This window comes from Parus major, chromosome 2 (genome assembly GCF_001522545.3).
Source record: "Parus major isolate Abel chromosome 2, Parus_major1.1, whole genome shotgun sequence".
In the NCBI taxonomy this organism is placed as follows: Eukaryota; Metazoa; Chordata; class Aves; order Passeriformes; family Paridae; genus Parus; species Parus major.
In genome coordinates, this window is record NC_031769.1 from 139,150,707 (window position 1) to 139,175,287 (window position 24,581).

General features: G+C 38.6%; 1 protein-coding gene and 1 non-coding gene across 10 annotated transcripts in view; one reads left to right on the top strand and one right to left on the bottom strand.

The window, feature by feature from the left end:
* Positions 1-22,731, top strand: part of TBC1D31 (TBC1 domain family member 31) — a 23,892-nt gene extending 1,161 nt beyond the window's left edge. Inside the window, exons 2-22 of one of the 9 annotated variants that reach the window (XM_033512429.1) lie at positions 1,610-1,756; positions 2,293-2,408; positions 4,259-4,437; positions 6,814-6,965; positions 7,381-7,540; positions 7,777-7,977; positions 9,153-9,329; positions 10,084-10,163; positions 10,267-10,413; positions 10,674-10,807; positions 11,802-11,935; positions 12,521-12,700; positions 13,687-13,919; positions 14,499-14,651; positions 15,820-15,955; positions 16,884-16,976; positions 18,697-18,837; positions 19,749-19,943; positions 20,331-20,505; positions 21,517-21,633; positions 22,396-22,731. In XM_033512429.1, coding sequence (XP_033368320.1) covers positions 1,610-1,756; positions 2,293-2,408; positions 4,259-4,437; positions 6,814-6,965; positions 7,381-7,540; positions 7,777-7,977; positions 9,153-9,329; positions 10,084-10,163; positions 10,267-10,413; positions 10,674-10,807; positions 11,802-11,935; positions 12,521-12,700; positions 13,687-13,919; positions 14,499-14,651; positions 15,820-15,955; positions 16,884-16,976; positions 18,697-18,837; positions 19,749-19,943; positions 20,331-20,505; positions 21,517-21,633; positions 22,396-22,520 — 3,175 coding nt within the window. In that variant the 3' untranslated portion in view covers positions 22,521-22,731. The other 8 variants (XM_015617287.3, XM_033512430.1, XM_033512431.1 and 5 more) reach the window with 8 other exon arrangements.
* Positions 22,732-24,108: 1,377 nt separating this feature from the next.
* TRNAM-CAU lies at positions 24,109-24,181 on the bottom strand. Its single transcript has one exon. It is a non-coding gene; the product is annotated as a tRNA-Met (tRNA).
* Positions 24,182-24,581: the final 400 nt, after the last annotated feature.

Genomic DNA, 24,581 nt, shown 5'->3' on the forward strand with positions numbered 1-24,581 from the left:
CCCTGTGAACTAACTGTGTTCTCCTGGCTTAATTTAGTGGCAGGGAAGCTCCTGAAAGGCAGAGTGATGTTGAGAAGGTCTTGGGAGGTATTATAGCTGCAGTGATAAGTACTTGTGTTTCAGGCTGGTTTTAGAAGTAGAAATCATACTTCATTTGTTAGGGTCTTTAATGTCATAATCCCACACAAGCATCACTAGATTTCAATTACAATTTAAAATATTTAATCTTTTTTGTTTCGTTTTTATGGCCCTTTTATTGAAGAAAATAATGGGCTTAACAGTGAGGTGCAATTAGTTTTATCTCTAGTCTGCACCATGGGTGTATGACTTTCTTCTGGTGTTCACTCAAACTCTGTAACATACCCCCCAGCCCCTTGAAGGTACTGGGTAGCATGTTCTATATCTCTGAGAGCTATCAGCATCTTGTATAACCATGGTCAGAGCATTCTGCAAGTGCTCTGCAGTCTTTAATCAGCCTGCCAATATCCAGCATAGTTTTAGGTGTTTAGTTTAACTGAATTTACATCCAAGTGATAATACAAAATCATTGGCTTGCTTAGTGTTAAGCAATAAATCCAGGAACAGCAGATCTTCCAAGTCTCTATGTCCTGCTTCCTGGAAGAACCTTCCTCTTACAGCTTATTCTGCACATTTCTGCATCTGGCTGCATTTTATGTGGACAGCACCATACAAGGATAGAAGTGGAAAACTGGAAATTTTGTTCTGTAATAGCTCAGATGAATAGTAATAAATAAGGCTTTCTTCATAGAGTGGTTTGGAGTGGGAGGGGCCTTAAATATCATCTAGCACCAACCCCCCTGCCATGGGTCTGAACTCCTTCCACTAGACCAGGTTCCTCAGAGCACCATTTAACCCGGCCTTGAACACTTCCAGGGATGGAGCATCCAGAACTCTGATTGTCTCACCACCCTCACAGTAAAGAATTTTTTCCTGAGGTCTGATGTAAACCCACTTCCTTTCAGTTTGAAGCCATTCATCCTTGTCCTGTCATTCTAGGCCTTTGTTAAAACTCTCTCTCCACCTTTCTTGTAGGCTCCTTTCAGGTATTGGAAGGCCACAGTTAGATCATCTCAGAGCCTTCTCTTTTTCAGGCTTAAAAATGCCAATGCTTTTGAAGACTGTGAAAAGAAGTGATACTAAAACTGTTTTCCCCCACATCTAATCAGAGTGGTTTCTTACAGTAATGAACAGCTTCTCAGTTTTCTAGAACATTTCTTTGCAGTAGTAATGATGAGCCAGGTTCCTTGCTGAGTGTTGAATTTGGCTTTCAGATACATCAGCATATATTAGTGTTATTCATTAATAATGGAAATCAGGTAACTGGGAACCACACAAAAGGATGATGAATGGTGAATTTCCCCCATGTGCTTTACATGTCTCCTAGCTACCTTCCAACCCAGTGAATTACTTCCTTTGTAGTATATTTTTGATATGAGAAATGCATGGGTTTAATGGAAGACTTTTCATAGAACATGGAAAATCAGAATTGTAAAATCAGAAGATAGAAACATTTTAATCCTATGTCTTGCAGATATAAATGGTAATAAAATTATTCTAAGCATGGTTGTTTTGCTGGCTTTCTTCACAGAGTTATAGTGAACATCATTCACGGTGTCCAAGGGTACCATTCAAAGACAATACATTTTCTGAATGTGGCTTTCAACAATTCTGGGGATTCTCTCCTTGCTGGAGACCGCCAAGGGAATATATATGTTTTTGACTTGAATGGGAACAGGTAAGAATACTTCTATCAAGACTTTTTAATTGTCTGAGACATCTGTAGCATTCAGGAGGTTGGAACTTGCCTGGACAGGATCCCACAGGTCAAGTTTTAACTAGATAGTTTTAAATAGGTAATAGTTTGTTCAGGGCTGAAACCTCAACTCGGTGTCCTGTGTAGGCTCCCTAAATGTTATTTCTTTAGTTTAGGTGCTCAAAAAAAACCAGAGGCTTGCAACTGTAAACTGAACAGCAACGTCACAGAACTTAAGTGCTACCACTAGAAGTTATTCTTGGGCCAGTACAGATCAGTGAAAGAGCCACAAATTACAGTAGACTAAACCTAGTGTTTTCATTTGTAGAAATAAATCAATAAATCAAAATTTACTACTGAATTTTAAAATATTAGCACTGATTTTTAGATCTATTATCATTGACTTACTCCCTTTATTTTTTTCTCTCTGTGAAATATACTGAATTAAGTTATTATTTCACTTGACATTAAATGAACCAAAGTTTCCTAACACATTGAGAATGTTTGTTGTTAAATAGGTTCAACCTTGTTCAGAAAACAATGCAGGCTTGCACTGCTTTGGCATTTAATCTTCGCAGAAAGACAGAGTTCCTTGTGGCTTTGGCAGATTATTCTGTTAAGTGCTTTGATACAGGTAAGGAGAAATTTCAAGGCTTAAATGCTATCTTTATTGGCATGAAAACCTACATAATTTTAGTTTTGATCTTAAATTTTTGGATATTGTTTTATGGAAATGATACTATGTATTTCATGCCATCTGTCTGAAAAAGAAAAGTTTGGGCCCATGTTGGTTGTAGTCCTTGGGTAAATGACCCTAAAAGAACCTTTTGCTTTGCCAAAGTTCTTTATTCCCACTGAGTCACACAGGCATCTGTTTAACTGAAGTCTACCACAGGATTGTAGTTAGGTATGTTACTTTTTTTTAAAGTAGTTTTTTATATGTTTACTTAGAATGAGGTACTCTATTAAAATAAAGTCAAAAGCAATTGACAGTATGTTAGTTTGCAACTGAACAAGTTCTTAACTATATTTACAGTAAAATATTTGAACAAAGTGACAATGTAGAAAGCAATGTCAATACTTTCGAGTATTCAAGTAGTTCTATACCCTTATTCAAAAGCAATATTGAAAATTGACATCACAGCTGCATGTCTCTGTCTTGATTAGAAGCCAAATGGTGAAGAGCAGTGACAATTCATTCTTCATAAGTTATTCTTTAGCTATCAGAAAATGTAGTTGTAATGTCTCCATTATATCCAAATATTATCTGGATTTAAATATTAAAAAAAAAACCTGTAGGAATCAATCATTTACAATTTTAGGGTTTGAATTTATCTGTGAAGATTTTAATACAGCACAATGTTCTTCAAAATAGAGGAAGAGTCAGAGTTAAGGTCTGAAATCCTCTGCACTTTTTCTCTTCCTTTCAACAACAGCAAGTTCAAACCTAGATGTCTGGATGCACTTAGAGAAATCTTTATTACTCCAGGGGGTACTGCATGTTTACAGGGTGCTGTTTCCAGATATCCAGTCATACTGAAGAATGTTCTAAAATATGAATGGTACTCACCTAAGTTGGTACAGTTCCTTAGGGTATTAGACAGTACTTGATGGGCTCCATCGCCTTCTTTAGAATACATACTCTCTAATCCCATGTCACCTCTCAGGTGATGACAGCTTTAAGCACTCCATTGTCTGTAAGGAGAGCAGATAGTTTACTGTTAGTCTTTATGAGCTGCTTTATAGCCATTTCCTATCTTTGATGCCGCAGCAGTAGCTGGAACCACCCCATGGGCTGCCAGGCAAACCACTCAATGTAAACAGTGTAATTGCCATGAGTGCAGTTTGGTTGCTGAGGGAAGATTAGTGGTCATGCAGTCACAAGTGGGAGACATTGTAGTCAGAGGAGCCATTTCCTTAGAATGCAGTGCACAGCATAAAAATGTTTTGGGTTCTAAAAGAATTAATGAGCTGTTGCTTCCTGACTCTGCCTTTCTATAGTCATAGCCCGTTGTCATTAAACCTTTTTTCTTTGCACCTGTAAATAGTTGTGTAGTCATTCACGCATTCTGTCCACAAGTAAAAACAAGTGCAGAATTCTAACTAGAACATTCTAGTCTCAGCTTCTGTGGGTGTTCACATCAGATACTCTATGAGGCATGCTGAACTTAACTGATCACACTGTTCATGACTTCAAGATTGATTTTTAGGCTAAATTAAACAAGTCTGTGCAAGTTGGCTTTTTGTGCAGAACTGAGCATAACTTATAAAATCTGTTATTTGGGGAAAAAGGTTGTGCCTCTAAGGTATAATAGCTATGTGAAGACTGCCACCTTTATTTCTTGTGTTGGGGTCTGATAGCAAATTGTTATATACTAGTTATGCTTAAAAATATCTTTCACAGCATAGTGTTGACAATAAAGACTAAAGTAGTAGTTGTTCCACTTTGAATGACTTTCATATCTTTTTCATCAACTTCTGCAGGAACCCAGGAGCTAGTTAGTTGGATGAGAGGCCATGAGTCTTCAGTATCTTCCATCTCTGTCCATGGCTCTGGCAAGTATGCCATCACTACTTCCACTGATACAGCTCAGCTGTGGGACTTGGACACCTTTCAGAGAATAAGAAAACTGAATGTTCGTCAGTCTGTGGGTATACAAAAGGTGAGTAAAGAGCAATTGCTAAAGGGTGAACAAGCACACCGCAGTAGGTATGCCATCACATATTAAAATCACATTACTTGTAAATAGTCTTTAAAATACTGCTGAATCTTGTTGGCCATCTTTGGGCATCTCATCTTAACTGTCATCCTATCATATCACCCCTGAAATCATGACTCAGTCATTGCAGAAATATGCTGGGAACTTTTAAGGAGCCTCCATCTTCAGAGATACTCAAAACTTGACTTACCTAATTTAATTTGGAAGTTGGAGCCATCTTCCAGGTTGACCTTGCTTTGGCCTAGGGTGGGCTCAGAGGACTGTGTACATTGATTCCAACCTGATTGATAGTGGGATTTAAGGGTGTTGTTGAAAAAACAGTTTTGATGTCATAATAGTAACTTCAAACAGTCACCACCACTTGCCCCATTCAGCTTCTTATTCTGAAGCTCTTCTGTCTGTGCATGCAAAGTGCTGAATGTGGGAACAAATGAGGCTGAAAAGGAACTTGGCAAAAAGAAATCACTGCTTTTCAGCTGAGTGGTTTCTTTGCTTCTGTTTGCTGCACAGACACACTGGAACAGCACCAGATGAGAAGGATGACATGTTTGTGATTAAAGTAGCTCTTCCTTAGCATTACACTGCTTTAAACAGGTCTGCCTGCACCACCAAATGTCACACTTCGGTCCAAGTACTACAGAAAATCCTGACCCAGTGCCTGAGCATGGCTTGCACACGTGCTGCCCTGCAGTGAATAGTCTGACAAACACCACTGAAAACCAAGGTTCTCGTCAGGCTGGCCACTAAAAAGTCATGCTGCTTTTGCAGAGAGCAAGGCTATTCATTTGAGTGTCCTCACCCAGTTCTGGGTCAGGCAGAAATTCAATCATCTTAAAATAGTCACCTAGCAATTACTCTGTGAAAGATCATCCATAAATTTTTGTTGGTCTGTTTTATTAAAACTGTTGTGGAGTTCATGTTGCTGAAATATTCATAACATCCTCCTTCCAAAGATGGATTCATTTCTCTAGTGGAGACCAGCTTTTTCTACTGCTCAGTATCTTTCTTTGTGTAAGCTATGAGTAGGGACTTCTTCTTGGTAGGTGGCTCTTGGAATTTGGTAGGATCAGGATGTTGCAGTATGGAAACAATCTTTAAAGCCAAACACTAGTGATTATTATTGAACAGATTACATTTGGGAATCAAGAGCTTGCTCTCTTGGTTTGGTGATACCATTTCTTATAAGATTATACAAGTGATCTAGATTACATTTTCCTGTCTTTAGAATAATGGTATTTATTCTCATGCCACGATCCAAGACATACAGATAGTAAGTGCTTTACTGAAGTTCAGATTTATTATTAGACCACAGGCCTGACACTCAGTGTGCATGGGTGGATTCTTTCTTGCCCTCTGAGCCAGTGTAGCAGTGTCACACCAATCCTGTGTGTTTTTTGATGCCTCTTAAGCCCAGTTGCACTCCCACATACACCTTCTGTTAGGTTGGTATGGGGCAAAGCTAATTAAAAAAGAGAGACTGAGGTGCAGCGTGAACAGGCAACAGGTGAGACAAATGAGAATACAACACATCTACAATGACCATTTCCAAAGCATCACTGTTTATTCAACAGCTGCTTGTGACCATCCTGTGGTGCTTTTCTATGGCAAAGCAGAAAAGTAGCAACTGTTCGGTACTCCAGTTTACCAAAATTCATCTGCTCTCAGTTCATTGTCTGGTCTTCCTCAGGGTCCCTGAAGGAGGACAGACAGCTCAGTGTATCTGAAAATAAATTACTCTGGTAGCTGAGATGACTCTTTTCCCCACAGGTTACTTTTGCTCACTGTCAAGTGACTCATTTGGTCTGAATGTCCAATTTTCAGTCACTAAGATGAAACCCAGCCCACATATCCATATTTCCAGATTTTCAAGGCCCCAAGAGATCATTCAGACCGAAACTATGAACTTTGTAGCACTGACTTAATCTCAGCCAGCAATGTACCCAGCGTTTATATTGCGTCCTCTCTGCACTCATGGGAAACAATAAAGTTTAGCAGTCACAAAAATAAGACAGATAGAATTTAATAGTTATTTCAGTGAGTTAAACTGACTTAACAAAGGGTACAACAAGTTTTAACCAGTGCAAAGAGAGCACACCTACTCCTCTCTAGGCTGTCACAGGAGACAGGGACTGGCTCTCTGTGGGATCCAAGCCTTGCACACTTACAGTAATAGTCACACCTGCCATATTTTATTTTGCCATGAACACTTACAGTAATAGTCACACCTGCCATATTTTATTTTGCCATGCACTTTGGTTAATTTAAAACGTACTTCCTTGACAACATCCCATTTTTTTTTTCTTTTCCATATTCTTCCAGGTTTTTTTTCTTCCATTGAGTAACACCATTCTCAGCTGTTTCAAAGATAATTCTGTTTTTGCATGGGAATTTGATACTCTTCACTGTAAATACCAGTTGCCAACTCCTGTAGAAGGTTCTGTATTATTTTATAAGGTGTTTGCAGTTACCAGGTAAATTGCTATTTTAAACATTCTAAAGGTAGACTATAAAAATTGTGGTTTTAAACAGGTTCTCTTTCTTTATTTGAAATATTTTGTGGAAGTATTGAGCTATATACTATGATAAGCTTTTGAACTCTGCTCTGTGACTGATACTTTCAGCAAGGATAGCTGTTTTTATTATAGTCCCATAACTGTTGAAATTAATTAGATTGATTTTTAGTGACCACTAAAATAAGGTTTAAAGTACCCTTTAATAAAGCAAATTTTATTATTTAGGAGCTATTTTGTTCTTTCAGTAGAATATCACAGGAATAATGGCTGATTCAAAAGTGATTTGAGAGCATAGAACAAAATGAACAATCTCTTTTTAGCTAACACTAATTTAAATTATAGTACGCTGATGGAACCTTTACCTGTGATCCAGGGATAGTCGGACTTTGGTAGCTGGTGGGAAGTCAAATCATCTTCATTTATGGTCTTTGCAATTAAAGCGGTTGGTAAGAATAATCCAGATGCCTGAGAAAGTGCGAAGTGTCCGTCACCTGGAATTCCTCCCTGACAGTTTTGATGGGGGCTCCAATAAGGTCAGTTTTTTCATAAATCTTAAGACAGGAGTATTTGGTTAGTGAATTCAACACCTATGCTTGGAGGGCTTTTGGGAGGCACTGGGGGTATGGGGGTATATGATACAAAATTAAAGTTACTGTGCTGAGTCTTTGCTCAGTCGCTCCTTTAGCTTAATGCAATGTCATTGCTGAATTGGGGATCCCACTTTGTTCTGCATTGGCAGTATTAGCGGATGAATCCTTTTAACTTACAGGTCCTTGGAGTGTTAAGTCAAGATAATGTTATGAGATTTATCAACATAGAATCATGCAAACTTCTTTTTGACATTGGGAGTCCTGAAGAGGGAATTAGTACAGCAGTGATTAGCCCCAATGGACGGTATATTGCCTCAGTAATGGAAAATGGAAGCCTTAACTTATACAGTGTCCAAGCTTTGACTCAAGAAGAAAATAAGGTAGAGTATTTTACATTTCTTAAAAAAGCGGTAAATCCCCTAAAAGATGATATTTGTTTGCATTTGTTTTGCATCAGCAGTAGTTTGCAAACGTGTTGAAGTGTCATATTTAACAATACAAAAAAAACAAATGAGTGATTTGTACAGTTTTCTTCATAGTTCCTCCAGCCTGTCAGGTAATTTGATGTTTTTAAGTGATATATATCACTGTATTACTGGTGTTGGAAGGGGGAGATGTTATTTCTTCCTATAGCAATTTGCATGCATCAATTTCTTTTTGTAATGGTGTTTTGGAGCAGATGGAAACAGAATAATTGTGCCTCTTCTGTTCCATTTCCTATAGGAAACATTTTGCAGCTAATGTTCTCTTAAACTGTGGGCATGAATGGTGTTTTTGTTATTGTGATTTTGTTCTTCTTACTGTGTTATGGGATACCAGCACCCATCATTTATGGCACAATCATACACTCCTAATCCTTCCTAAATAACAAACATTCTAAATACCAGTTCTTATTTTATTACATTAATTTATTAATGGGAGTCAGCTTTCTAAATACAGAATTCCATATATCTTTAATCACCGTGTCTTTGAAGTAAACAGTAACCAGCTCTGGATAATGATGGAGCTGGAGCTGAGGAAGGATGTGTAAAGATGTCACATGCATTCCATTTGCACTTTTGCTGACATGAACTGGGATATCCACTTTGTCACTTGCTTTCACAATCTCCAGCATTGAATTAATTAATACCTGCTTGACACTGAAGACTAATTAAAGTTTGTAAAGGTCTTCTGTATACTTTTAACTGGTGTTATAGAAATGCAAAGTATTTTAATTACATTGAGCAACACACTAAAGTAAATAACCTGAACATGATATACATCTATATACTATCCCAATTACATTTTTACTGTTTGCTAAGCAAGGAGATAACATGATGTTTGAGCTAGTTTGGAAGCTACATAAACCTTCTCACAGTTAGTGCAGTTTTATTCATTGCCATTCTTTTTCAGGAATATACAATCTATGTCTGTTTATTTACAATTTAAAAGTGTTTCTAGTTTTCTTGTTATGGCCATCAAACTGGAAAACATGGCATTTAAAATAAACAACAAATTACATTTCTGTGTAATCTGTCTTACAAGATTTAATCAAGGTGTTTGCACTTAATACTAGCCTCCACCAGCCATGTTCAAAGTTGTAGAAGATGGGCCCAAGTACACACCAGAGGAAAATAAACTGATCACAAAAGTGACTTCAGGAAAGTCAAAGGGTCCATGGAAATCCAAACAAAGCAAAATTCAAAGCAGATTGCTAAAAGTGCAAGCAACTACATCACTTGAAAATAAAGAGGTAGGCAGAAGTTTTTTTGCAAATATTTTGTCCTTCAGTCTGCAGTGTTTATATTTCATTGCCATTTGCTTTAAAAATAAATTCAGGCACTGTTGCATTTGGATATTTGAGCAGATCAGGGATTAAGGAAATTTTAGAACCATTTTCTCTCTCTTTTTAGCCCATACTCCTACAGTATGTGACACAGCCAGTGCTGCCTCCAGTCTGGGGTACCTCTGCAGTTGTTCAAGCAACTTATGACACATTTGGTATTTGCTAGATCTGATCTGCTTCCCTGCAGAAAGCATACTGGTGCCTCTAAAATGTCTGCCTAGAATCCATTTCCTTTTTTTCTTAATTATTTAGAGATTAATGACTCTTACATTTATTCCCCTCTGTCATCATGGTTCCATTTGCTCTGTCTTTATTTCCTGCTTTTTTTGTGTGTGTGCGTACATATAAATAAATAATTATATTCCTGCTCATGTATCATCATATGATCAATTTCTTATGTTAGTATTCTTTATGGTTTGCTATATCCATCATTTAATAGTACATAATTCAGTCAGTTTGGGTCTGGTATGCTTCTGACTGAAATCAATGGCAACTGTTCTTTGAGTTCAGGAGACAATAAATGATGTTTTGAATTACATTTTTTTTGTTGTTGAAGTTCCTAGGACTATGTAACACAGCAATATATGTGTGATTTTTTTTTTTTTACACTATATGATAAAGAGAAAATGGTTACATTTATTGTTGATACCCTGTTTTGTAGAACGAATTGCCAAGTGGATTAAACAAGAAACGTCTGCAGGCCTTATTGAAAGGATTTGGAGAATATCCAGCTAAGTACAGGTATTTTTTGTGTGCATGTTCATGCTTGCACAAAATAAAATTGCTTGTGTTTACTGGCCTATGAAAAAGAATTTCCTTGACTAAGGCTGCATTTTAATTGCAGGATGTTTGTTTGGCGTTCCTTATTACAACTTCCTGAAAACCACTTGGCATTCAGTAGCCTGATAGACAGGGGAATCCACAGTGCATTCGTAAATATTCAGAAAGAGTATCCTATCAAAAGTAGGAAATTGCTGAGAGTTCTACAGAGGTAAAATATATTATTTATTTAAATATTACAGATTTTTATTTTCATATAGTCATCTGAAATGTATCCAGCAGCTGGAATCAGCTGTTAGAAAAATTCTGAAATGACACAGTAGTGCCCTCATGCAATTTTGTTTCGGTAACTCATACAATCCTGCATCTGTCTTGAAGTTCACAGTTTTTCTATGTTGTGGTTGTAAAATACATATTTTTGTTTGGTTTTGGATCAATGTTTTCTACACCTTTGTTTGCCTCTTTGTACAGGACCTTGTCAGCCCTAGCTCACTGGTCTGCTATCTTTGCTGAGACACCTTACCTGCCTTTGCTAGCATTCCCATTTGTAAAACTATTCCAGAACAACCAACTGATCTGCTTTGAAGTTGTTGCTACAGTAGTAGGTAAGCAATGATTTTAAAAACTCAAATATGCTGCAACACGTTTAAGCTTTCCAATGCAAAAGAGCTTTTGCTGCTGAAATGAATAAGGCATTTCCTTATTTAGAGGTCACCAAGGTGTTTGTTACCAGGAATTAATATAGAGCTTAAAACAAAAACCTCAAACTATGAGACTTCCTTTTGCAGTGTTTCTAGTAAAAAGTTAGCAATTTTAACAGTGTTTGTAAAGTCCAATTGAAATGTATCTGGCATTTGCAAACTCAAATGTATCTAGCATAATTACATCATAATAATTAAGTATCTGAGACATGGGAAAAGTAGTCACAGCCACCCACCCCACCTGTCACCTGCTCCCAGTCAACAGGGAATGATCTCTTTCAAGGTTTTACTCTGTTTAGTTGTCCTGAGCATGTGGTAACTCAAAACTAAACATTTGTCTGAATACTGGCTGTGGCTGTCTTCTGAAGAAATATTCTAAATTAAAGTGCTTTACACTTAAATTAGTTGTTGCAGCTGCTGCTAAGTCTACAGAAGATATGTGCTGCCAAGCATACGTACCCCCCTTTGCAAGCACATGCTGTTGGTGAATAAGTATCCAAGTTTACAGAAATTATTCTTAGTATGTTAAAAATTACTTGATCCAGACTGTAGTTTTTTGAGACAGAAATACTTGTTTAAGTATTCCCATCTGCCTCCCATGCCTTAGTCCCACAGATCACAGATTTTTTTTCACTTTATATTTGAGCCAGATTAGTTCTTCAGTCTGGTTCACAGTATACTGACACAAAAACTCATGCTAGTGCAGCTGGAGGAGTAGTGTACTGTGGGTATGGTTTAGGAATACTCAGAAAGAGAAGAGATAGGAGTATCTTAAATGGGTTTTGCTGCCTGAAATAATATCTTAAATGCATCAGCTTTACAATGCAGCTTCAAGGTTGTCATGAGCCTTTCACTCTGGATTACAGTGGATTGCATTCAGTTTCTTGTTCTCTTTCAGTTAATTTTTGTCAGCATTGGTTTGAGTACTTTCCCAATCCTCCACTTAATGTCCTTGGTATGATGGAAAATGTTTTGGCACACCATGACAAAGAACTGCTGCGGCATTTAATAAAATACAATGTGACTTCACAGGTAATATTCTTGACAGTTTTGTACACAAAAATATGCTGCAATGAATAATAGTGCACTAGTCTTTTATTTTGATCTATTTCTAGTTTGGGGGAGTTTTCATTAAATAACAGTTAATTATGTGGGAGTGTAAAGAATGTATCATTGTTTTCCTGGTTTTTTTTCCTTGTCCATGATCAGATATATGCTACTTTAGTTCTTTAGAAGTTCTTTGCTTTCAAGTCCACATTGCTTATAAATCTACTCATCAAGTTATAAATGTACCTTTTTTAACATGGACATAAGTATTATGAATTAACTTTGTAATCCCTGTTTATCACTAGGGAGGGATGATTTTAGCTTCAAAAATCTAAATATAACATTTAGACATCAAGTGAAATAAGAAATGTATTTGGAATCACCCCAGATTAACTTTGAATGTTTAGAGTGGGTGATGAAACTTACCTTGAAATGTTCTGGTTTATTTCCTCTTTCTTTAATAAATTGATAGATTCTTGGTATAAGGCAAGAAAAATCATATTATTTCTTTAAAAAGAATGCTAAAATTGTACTAATGTGTTATTTTGTCAATTTTCCCAAATAATTTAGGTTTATGCTTGGCCTCTCCTAGAAACACTATTATCTGAGGTTCTAACAAGAGAAGAATGGCTGAAAGTCTTCGACAATATATTCTCCAACCATCCTTCATACTTTCTAATGATTGTTGTTGCCTATATTATATGTTCCAGAGTTCCCTTGCTCCACTGTAATCAAGCAGCAGATTTTGAGGTAAACATCTTCATATTTGAGTCAATCATGTGGAAAAGATGTATAAAATATTGTATATGTTGTTAGGTTACAAGAAGATCCATTTCCATATTAATATCTGGTACTTGACAAACACACAATAAATGAGTAAAACATTGAGCAGTTTCCTGCATTTTCATGCAAGGAGAACGTTAGAAGCTTTCATAAACTTTCGAATGTCACTAAAAGCCATTTTCAAAATTTCAGTGGTTCATCAAGCACAAAATAATTCTGTCTCTTTTTTGAGGATCTAGTATGGACTTCTTCCTCTGGAGACAATACACAATAATTCTGTGATGTAGTTTCATTATCCTCTTGTCAGATTTTCAAAATTAGGCAGTATTATTGGAGGTTCTCTGAAGCTAAATTAAAATGTTTCCTTATGTTTAATGTTCCATGGGAAGAGGATTCTTTTTCTTATGAAAATATCTCTGTAGGCAAACAAAGGTTTCCTCCTCTAAAATGTGCTTATGAGCACTCAGTTTGACTGACATCAAGCAGATAACATTATTGCTATGTTTAATAATGACCATTTAGAGATGTTCCTGGTGGATAAGATCTTTGACAGGAAGAGTAGTCCTGCAAGAGGAGAAACCTCTGAGCTGCATGGCTGAACACTGAAAGTCGAGGCAGGTTTATCCAGTGCTAGGAGTCACTGTTAGACACTGTAAATTGATGCCCAGCTTCCCAAATCCTTTACATAGCTGCCATTTGAAGAGGAGGAAAAGAACCATAGCTTCCTTTCTCAACTTGAAGAAGTTTGGTTCAAGTCACTTGAGCTGGTGATGTTTTATGAATTGGTAGGGAACACTTTAAAAACTTTTAAAATTAACTGTTGAATTACAGATTTTTCTCATTTTCCTGATTATTCCCAAATATGTGTATTAAAAATAAATATATATTTATGTAAAAATACACAAAAGTGCATAATATTGTGTAGAATGTAAATGGCAGCATGTCTCTTACAGTATTTCTTTCATCATCGTAACAACGTGGACATTAATGTTGTGATTAAGGAAGCCTATCATCTTATGGAGGCTACACCACTGGATATCCATCCACAGCACATGCTTGATGACTTCACACCACTTACAAAAGGACAGTACCCTGTATTCAATAAATATCCCACGTTCATTGTGGATTACCAAGCTCGGGAATGGGAGAAGATCAGGCAGGATGAAATTGAATACTTGCGAAAGAGGTATTAGTGGGAAATTGAAGACAGTCTCAGGCTGGGAGGGACAGGTGGACATAATTGCCTTTGTATGTTGTAATGTGTATGCTTGAGAAAGGAGATAAGAAAATTCAGGAAAATTACTTTAAATAGCTGCTAAAGATTGAGAGTTACTTGGTTTGACATGTTTCTGCATTAAATCATTAGTCTTATCTTATATAAAAAATGTTTGCTAATTAGCAGAAGATAATGGGCCACAGGTCACCAAACTTGGAAGCTTAAAGCCAGAGCCCAAACCTCTGTTGACCTTGTGGAGTCCCAGTTTTTAAGGACCAAGGAATTCTTAGCTTGCTATTGAAATCAGTGGGTACCATGATGCCAAGGCACCCTTAGGAAGTATCTGAGCTCATCTGTAATGCCCTGTTGTCTCTAACAGTCAATACGGTAACTTCCTCATGTACTTTGTCACTACGATGGGAATGCCATATTCTTTCATGTCTTCTCATTTCAGCAGTTCTTTGCTAGTACTGTCATCAATTTCAAACTAATCAAGTAATTTCTTGATATTTTATATGAATAATTAACGTGTGACCTCCTTACATGTAGACAATTAGCACATGAATCAGAAGCCAAAGCACAGGAACAGAAAGCAGAAGATGAAGCCTGGTATCGAAAGCAGAAATTACTTCGAGAAGCTGAAGAGCAGAAGCGAAAAATCCTGCTAGAAGAAGAAGAGAAGTTGGCAGAACAGAGGCAGAGGTATTAGAATACAGGAAGCATTAGGGGTCTGGCTACTGTAGCCTGCTATTACATTTTTAACCATGAGTAAAGGAGAAATAACCACTAATTTGTATAAATTGCAGTGTGGGATAACTGTGGTCTGGTGGGTCATATTTTGGTGTAGGAATTAAGTGATCCTGGGTTGTATTACTACCTCACCTATTACTCCCTGGAGGGAATACAGCAGATTCAAGGTCAAGTCGCTTCATATTTTTGTCTCAGCTCCCAGGCATTTGTCTGGTTCCTTTGGATTGGGAAGTCTCTTAAACAGTCAGTTGCTGTGTGTCTGCACACTGAGACTTCAGATTTGCATTGTGGGCAGACCCACACTGCAGATACGAGAGTCTCTTACAGGATCAGTGACTGTACACAGCCTTGGATTTCTAGTAGATCTAGGAAAAAAACTGCTTTGTGTATCAGTTGATAAGCAAAGAGTCATTATAGTAAATAAAGCTGAACTGTAAGTTTGTGCATTTTGCAGTTGTGAAGGTTTTGAGGGAATTTCAACATGTAGTCCATCTAATGTAGTCCATTAGATGGACTACAGTTAATCATGTAATCATTTAAGTTGGAAATTACCTTTAAAATCATCAAATTTAACATTTAACCCAGCACTGCCAAGTTCACCATTAAACCACCACGTTTTTGAGCACATCTCCTAAACCTCTGTAACCTACAGGTTTTTTTTTTAAGAGGACAGCAGACCTTTATTTACAAACTAATCCTTGAGTTTGTGGTTTTGTTCCTTGAAAGAGTTTCATATTTACCAAATAAACTTGGGACTAATTTTGTGCAGCAAGAGGAACACTGGCAATTATTCTAAGGAGTAGTTTCCAGTTTTGGATCCTTGCAACACTAAACTAGTACTTACTAAAGTGGAGCAGAAACAGGGCACAGGACTTCAAAATTTAACTGGAGATAGTGCCATTAGAAGATGTGTGTCTGTGAATTTAATTTTGTCTCATAAATGAAAACTGGACAATTTACAGGAATGAAAGCAACTGTCCTAAGCTTTGTTAAGCTGGAGATGAGCTCACAGTAATTAATGGCTAACTGCATTGCGTGTTTGTGCTCTTTGGTACTGACCATTTACATATACAGTATTATTTCTGTTGTTTGTTTATTTCCATTTATTTTGGCCTTGAAGGCTTGCTGTTGGGAAAAAAGAACTGAAAGTAAAGGAACTGCAACTTCTAGATGCTTCAAGAAGGCGTTTTCTGAACTACCAGCAAGATCAGCTTCAAATGGAACTGAAGCGTCTTGATGATGAAATTGCAAGAAAGGTTGAGTATTGCTCAAACAATTGTTTTCTGTAAGGTTTAATAGGGAAAATAAAAAAGGAAAAAATGCATAACTAAAATTTCAGTTGATATACTGTAATTTGTGAGCCCAGAGGTGTATTTAGAATGAGGCAGACTGCTTTAAGTGGTAAATGTAAAATTTAACAGTTTTATTTGGCACTTAGTATGTTCCACTGGCTTGCTTTAACTGGCAAAATTCCTGAGAAAAGCCAGAGTCACCTGATTAGTGGCAGTGTTGAAAAATGTAATTGAGCTCCTTAAAGGGCTAGTGAGTTAATTCTCAGCTGTCTGTGGGCTGTATGTCCAGATTGCACATTAACTCTGCCGTTGTTTGAGAGGCTCTGCAGTGGCCTCTGGTCAGGCCTGGCTCTGCTTCCAAATCACTAACCCGGGCGCCATGGCATGCAGGTGCTGAGAATGGAAGCTTTTGCAACTCATGGGCACAAATTGAGCCTTTGCAGGACTATTCCTTGTGGTTCAACAACACACTTTGCAAGGCACAGTGCAGCTGGGTGGTTGTTTCTGCAGTCAGGGCACTGTAACACTCCTTAGCTCCAGCTCAGCACAGGTTCTGTGAGGTGCAAAGCAGCCACTTCCCCTTCTGCCTACTGTCCTCCACAGAGTTCTGGCTTCAGAGACTCCTTACTTGATTCAGAGCTGCACCTGGCAAGTTTTTAGCATTAGCTCAAGACTGGTATTTCTCTAACATAGCTTTGCTGGATGCAAAACTCTTCCTGTGCCTCTTTTCCACCTTGCCCTGTGCTTCTGTTATGCGGTATTTTCCATTCTTCATATGACAGAATGTCAGTCAGAACTTACGGGCGTCAGGGGTTGGATATTCTACTTGATAACTTTTTTAAAGCAGAAGAATTTTTTTACTGTGTTTTCATGGGTTTCTCTTCCCCACAAGGCATCTTTGAGAGAGCAGGAAACAGCTGCTGCTGTTCAAGATATAGAACTACGGCAGATGGAACTTGAATCACAAAAACAGCTTTTTGAACAGGTAATTATTGGGGAACTATACTAAATATAAATATTTAATGGTTCTTCCTTTGAAGTTCTTGGATTTGATTGTATTCCTTCAGCCAGACCTTGTGAAGAGAAAGGGGGCCTATTTTCTTTCTCTTTAATAACTGTTTTTTAGAATAAATCCTCTGTTGATAAAAGCATTAACACAACTCACTGTTATCTTGGGGAGTTTGGGGTGAAAATACTCATACCCTCCTCATTTTATTCTTCTCCTGTGCTCTGAGGTATCATTGGTTGCTGCAGGGTTTAGTTGTGGGCTTAGCTGCTTGAGGGAAGTGAGGAACATGTAAACAAGAAATAAGTGTGTAACAATGTGTTCCTCATCCAGGAACTCCCACCTTTTCATCTGTGATATCCAGACATATCTGCATTTTCTGGATAGAACAGTATAGCAGATTGATGTAGGTGATGAAAAAATGTCTAGCTGCCAACAACATCATTAAGCAAAAAGGAGTGGATGGTTCATTGGGAATGTGCAGTTCCTTTCTGAAATGACTTATTTATTCAGAAAAATGGCTATTCAATAATAAACAGTTTTAATCAGTAATTCTGTTTAAAGTTAAATTTTACTTAATTATTATAAATAATTTCTATAAATTACTGCAAAGCAAGGATGCCAATGGAAGGCTTTAGACAGTTAAAATATGTACATTTTGATTAAAAATACTCAGTTAAGTGTTTAGAAATCAAAGCTACATGTACCCATCTTGAGTATGTGTAGATCCAGTTAAATAAAGGAGTAGTAGACATCCAGCTCTCTGACCCTCATTTTGAAACGTGTCAACTTATATTTGAGTTTTTTATAGCTTTTGATTATAAACTTCTTATAATCCATATTGAGCATGAATGGGCTAAATTTCTGTTAGCCTTTATTCAGTACACAGCCAACTGTATTGTAGATAAATAACACAAACCAGGCTAAGCTCGTATATTCTGGTACATGTAAAGTCAGCTCTCTAAGGGAACTAATTTTACAGTGATCATCCTCTCTAGGCTAGAAAGGTAGCAATTATTTAATGCTGAGAATCTCTGTTTGCCCACAAGAGTCTGTGCAGACAGGCTTTCCCTGCACTATTCACTGCCATCAGCAAGGGTCCCTACTCCAGCTTCAAAGGATAGATCAATAAATCAATAGATTCCTACAGGCCTGGGAAGGGGTTATAACTTTTGCGGAAAATTGTGTAGATGTGCCCTGGTCAATGCGAAGAAAAGGTGGAACACTAAAATCCTGTTTCTAGATCTGCTGCTGGGTTGTGCTACTTTGGCAAATCATCTCTGTGTTCAAGCTGCAGATGTGTTTGTTACAGGTCCCAGTGCTGTGAAACACAGTTTATAGTTGTGAAACATTCTGAGATTTTGGCTAAAATTTGCCATAAATTGTGTAATATCTTCATGATGAATCTAGTTCATTTAGATTGGAATTCTGCTTTTATTCACCATAGTAATCTGGAGAATGGAATCACATCCCCTGTCAAGACTCAGGCGACTGTTATGACTCATGCTTGATCTAATTCCAAGCGGATAAAACAGCAGGGTCTATGACTTTCTTGGACAGCTATGATATGTAGTGGGATGAGATGTGTGGATATATTCAGATACTAGTTTAATGAAATTTTAATAAGTGTTAAAGAGATGGAATTACCAATGTGAGCTAGTAGCTTAGCAACAGTAATTTTTGTTTGTGTGCTTGGCAGCATCTAATCAAAGACCAAGAGGGAGTTACAAAGGAAATGAAAGAAGAGGTAGAAGCCCATCGAAGAAAGGTGGATCTGGAAGATCAACGTGTTCAGAGATTGATAGAAATAGATAGAGAAGAAACACAGAAAGCTCATACAGTAAGATGATTGTACTGAACAAGTGTTCTAGAGAGTCAGTATGTTAACTTATGCAAGTAGTACTGCTTAATAGTATTTTGACTGTAATTAACTTGTTCAAGTTAATAAGGAAATATTTTCTAAAGAAATCTGATTTCTAATTATATATTATTTATATATTATTATATAATATATATTATTATGTAATATATAATACAATATACATGATTATATATTGTTAATATATCCTATATTAATCGATCAAGATTCTATGTTTAAAATTTTGAGCTTTCCAAAAATCTGACTGAAGTGTCCAAACAGCTGAGTAATATTGAAATTCTCTGGACCTGCCAGAAATATTACTTTTTTTTTTTACTTCTCAAAACTTAGAAACCATGTAAGACTCAAAAGTGCTTTTCAAAACAAGTCATCATCCTGTTAAGGAATATGCTTTTTTTGTAACCATAATGAAATAAAAGATAGCCTCAAAGGAGATTTCAGCTGGTAGTACTTGGCAAGAAATTCAGCTGTAGAAGCTGTCTTCTAGATCACAGTAATGAATGTGTATAGCTTGACATTAGGAATTGCTCAGATTTTCAAGCTCAGAGCTTGTAACTGCACAGTTGGAAAAATAGTTGCAGCTATCCCACTGCCCATATGCTTAGCATCTGCATTTGTATATTGTCTAGAAATAAACATATGGGTCTGAATTTTTGTAAACAGCATTTGATTTTTGGAAGCAGATGGATGTGGGTGAAAGTATTGGCATTCAGGTATCAATTTTATGTCAGCTGCACCTGTTAGTGAGTGGCTCTAGCAAGGACATCTGACAAGGATACTGGAGAACACCTCAGTTTGTTTTGCCTGGTCTGTAGGTAAGGCTGTGCAGTTGGAATACAAATGAATTTCTGCTAAGAAAGGTGTTTTATTAGGTGGCTGAAGAAAATTTAGCCAAAGCTGAGCAGAAGCACATTGACACTGACTGGAGGCTGCAAGCGCAGCGGAGACTTAGGCGTGATGATCAGGACCGGGAGAGGTGCTACAAAGAGATTGTCAAGCTCCTGCATGACAACAGGGTGAAAGAAGCTGAACTGCTAAAGGCCATGAGGGAGACTGAAGAAAAAAAGGTATTTGCATAATTTCTTTTTCTAAGTGGGCCTGGCAAAAATGTAACTGTCTTTTGCCTGTAACGGGGAGTGCAGAAAGCTGAAATTCAATAGAGAAATACTTTGTTAGAACTCTCTGTTTTAACTGGAAGTTTCTGGGAGCACAAGAGTGAATTGGTAAGGATGTTTTAGCCTTAGGGAAAGCATATTCCTATTTCTTTAAGTTCCTCTCATTTTTATACTCTAACCCAAGACTTTTACCTTTTTCCAGATATTTGAATGAGACATTTTTCAAAATGAAACCTTCACACAGCTGTCTAACGTATTTTGATTTTAGGGTGAAGTGTAATCTGTAATAATCCAGATGGTCCTATTTGTTGCTTTTTCCTTACAACACATCTGTTGAAGACATTTAATATCTCTGTTGCACAGTGGGAAGAGGTTGTACACAATAAAGCTCGACTGGAGGAAGAGCAGAAGGCGGCTGCTGCTGCAGATGGGCACAGGAAGCAGTTCTTAGATGACAAAATGAATGATGCATTAGAATTGGCTGAGAAGCTGCATAGGGAAGATGGCTGTTTTGGTGAGCATGTAGATAATACAGTTCTGTGTGGATGTTGGCATGAAGCATTCAATGACTGAATATAAATGAACTGTCCAATACTGGGGATAAACTTAAGCATAACTCCTTTACTAAGCACTCCATAAGTGCTTTTTGGCAATATTCTTTCATTAAACTGATATATCTGTTTTCCAAGGCCAGACTTGGAAAGAAATCTCAGTTTGATATCTGTCAAATGCAGCAATATAAATGGCATTTTTGGTAAGAGCACAGATCTAGGTCATCTTAAAACCATCGTAAAATCGCATCCATTCAAAATTTTCTGGCAGATAATGTTGTCCTGTGATGACATACAGTATTATATCAAGGAATGGATTTTCCAAGTGTTTGTTCAAAAAAAACCCCAAACAAACCCCAACATATTTATGTGCTTCCAGAATTGTCCAGTACATCCTTCTCAAGTGCTGCATATGTGTGTTTTTGCAGGTATTTCTCCTATCCTCCCACCATGCTTCCAAGGCTCACATAAAATTAATGATTAATATTAGGGTTAGGTGATTAGTATTGCTTTGGGCAAACTTTTTCAGCCTTTGTCCTTATTTACCTAATGTTTAGTATGGAGTAATTTGCAACTGGGCATAATTAAAATGGGTGGCTCCTAAAACTACAAGCATGAGTAGCCATATTCCATATGATCTTAGTGGCCTATTTGTCAGAAGATTAATTATATAGGAAGAAACAGCACATGTAATTTCTTAAAGAGCTGTAATTTCTTAAAGGGAATTTTAAGAAATTAATGAAATTACAGAGCTGTAATTCCTTAAAATGAAATGCAGTGATGCATAGCTTTGACCCGAAGAGTAGAAACATTGACCTCTAATTCTGAGCAAATTGTACTTGCCATTAACTGGAGTGGGTGATTGTTCTAGCTTTGCTTCCTGGTGAAAAACTGTTTTACCTCCAGCTAGAAAAATTCACTAGAAGCTTCAATATTTTTAATTTATAAGGAACCCTTCTTTCCTTTTCCCACAGAGAGCCTGCACAATTTTAAGGCCAGATGTACAGAGAGAGGGGTAGAAATCCAGCAGGTGCCAAGGTCTGGAAACATCTGTCTTGATGATTTGTCTACATTGGCATCATCACCACACAGTAAGTTTCTAAGTTAGGAGTCTCTTTCACATTTAGCTTCAGAGCATTGCTTGAACACCTGGCTGTGTGATTGAGTCATTAGTTGTGTGGGTGTTTAGTTGATAGTAAACCAGTTTATTGTTGTGTTCTCTTTCACACCTGCAGAAGATGTCTTTGCTACCAGGGGTGGCACAGGTAGGAAGTACCTGAAGTGTATCATGTTATGAGAGTGGTCCTAGTAAACCTCAGCCTAGTTTAGTTGCATTCTAACCTTATCATCTTGCCCATGCTTTTCCTGTCTTCATAGCTGTTTATGGTTTGGGAATGTTGAGAGGATGTAGAGCTGTCTTTCATCAAAATCTGACTGGAAGTGAGTCAAGAATTAGTCTAATTTCCTCTGGTCTGTCCTAGTTACTCTGGCAGTGAAAGCATAGTTGAAATTCCCGTGCACCTTATGTACAAAAGTCTGCAGACAGTGGGAACTGAGATAAGGGAAACTCCCCTTTGAGGGGGTATCCCAGAGGGGCTCAGCCCTGAGGAGACCGAGATCCCACAGCAACACTCTGGACCTGCTGTAGCCCCCATTAGCATCTGACCTGGTGGCAAACAGAGGCACCGCTTTCAAAGGACTTGTTCTTACCAATCTGAGGGCTGCCCCACATCCAGTGGTACTGAAAACCAGCTTTTCTCTGCCAGAGATGTCCATTTTCCAACAGGTATTTGTAGTGTTGATGGAAAACAGCTAGTTGCAATATTAAGTTTCTTGCACTTCAATGTCTTTAGGCAGAAGACGAGCAGAACTGGCACGGCAGGAGCGGGAGCTGATGGCAGAAGTGCGGCGGCTCAGACAAAGGCTCACCTCACGGGCCCAAACCAGGCACTCTCCAGCTACAACATGGTCACCTTGAGACAGTTTGCTCTGGACCTTAGCTGTAGTTTCAAATTATTAATCAGTGAAAAGCTAAATATGTATAGTGTGATGCAGGATGTATCATAGACTGTTTATTAAAGGCTTTTGGAGATATTTTTATATAAGAATAAAATCCTAGCTAGAAAATGTCTTTTGTTTGTAACTTTGTTATTTTTTACTTCTAAAATAAACTCATTTTTTACCATTAAGTTACTGACTGCAGAGTTTTTGTATATTTAATTTTTTTCTGATGGCTGCCCTGGCTTGAAGGAACAAACCACTGTTAAAATGTTGGTTTTGTCAATGATGTGTAAATGATTCTACAAGTTGCAGCAGGGAAGTTTGCATTTAGGGAAAAATATCCTTTCTGGTGAGAGCTAAACATTGAAACCAAGGCCCAGAGAGCACCTGCTGCTGGAGATAAGTGTAAATTTTACACATATTAGCAGGTTCATTTCATGAGAAAAAATGGGAGAGAGGATCTAAACAAATACCTTGCTCTTCGTAGTGTTTGTGATACTGATGGCTAATGCTTTTGACCCAAGAATCAAGAACATTATGTGGTGTTCCAGTAAAAAAGAATAGGGCAAAGTAAATTAAAGTGATGCATCCATAATTGCTACACACAGTGCTGATACAGGGGTAGACTTGGCCCTGTGAAAATACAAGGACTGGGATCTTAGAATTAATTAATTCTGCTTCCCCTGGGGTTTTGCTGATGCTCTTTGGGATGGCAGCATTGGAGCAGGGCTGCTGGTGCTGGCCCTGGGGGCTGAGGCACTGGGCAGACCCTGGATGATACTTCAGACCAGCAGCTTTTTGTCACCTGGGGCTGGGAACAGCTTCTGCTTCTTGTTAAATTACATGAAAATCTAAAAGCACAAAGGTACTTGGTTATCCTTTCCTTAGCATCCTCTGCATCTGGAAGTAGAGTTACATTAGCAGCAAGCAGGATGCATGGAAATCTCATTGCAGTCCTCACTGTGAAGAGGCATCATTCCTTTTCAAAGAGAGAAAAATGCAACAGGCCAGATCATCTCAGAGGCAGAAGTAGATGAGAAAATCTGTCTTTTTCCAATGACTGTCTCGGAGTTTACATATGATTATTTCTATATTTAAAGGGAAGTAATAAACCCACTGAGGTTTTAGCCTGCACTGTGGGCTGTATGTGTATGTGCTTGTGGTTTGTACAAACGGCAAAGCTGGAAATGTGCATAAACTGGAGTGTTTCTGGCAGGCAGGGCCGGTGTCCTGCCGTGTCCCCACAGCAGCTCCTGGGCCCTGGCCGCAGCCTGACCCCGGGAGTGCCCGCCGCCCACCGCAGGAGCCCTTTCCCCGTCCCCACATCGCTCCACGGGCTCGCAGGCAGCGCAGAGGCTGGAAACCGGCTGCCAAAAGCTAGAACAGCTGCAGAAGTTGAAGCCCCGTGCCCAGCACCGGGATAAACAGGCCCTTGACCTGCAACTGCAGCTTCGGAAATCACGACAAACACGTCTTGGAAGTCACCCACCAGCTCAGAGCGCCGTGTCGTGCGAGTTGGTCGCCGCTAAAAGCGCAGGGGAGGCGGCAAAAGTGCTGCCCGCCTTTGCCCCGTGTGAGGATCGAACTCACGACCTTCAGATTATGAGACTGACGCGCTACCTACTGCGCTAACGAGGCGGCTGAAAGCGTTGCCTCCGTGAGGGCTCTCGGTCCTGCCGGCGGCCTCGCTCTGCCGGGGCCACGGGAGGACACGGCCCGGCCCGGCCTCTCCTCCGCCCACACCGCTCCCACCGGGCGGGATCCTGCGCTGGCAGCGCGGGGGCTCGGAATGATCATGTGAGGCTGCAGTAATGCTTCGCTGGGGTGACAGTGTGAGGTCCCATAGTATAACCTGTGAGGAGCCCCGCCGTGCTCATGTGGGGAGCCAGGGTGACCCTAAGGGACACCGGGGTGACCATGAGAGATCCTGGCCGTGGAGGGGGGGCCGTCCCTGCCCTCGATCGGCGTTGGCAGGACACAGTCCTGCATGTCAGGGTAATTAGATGGCATCATTTTCGGCCTAATTGCGCAGAACAGG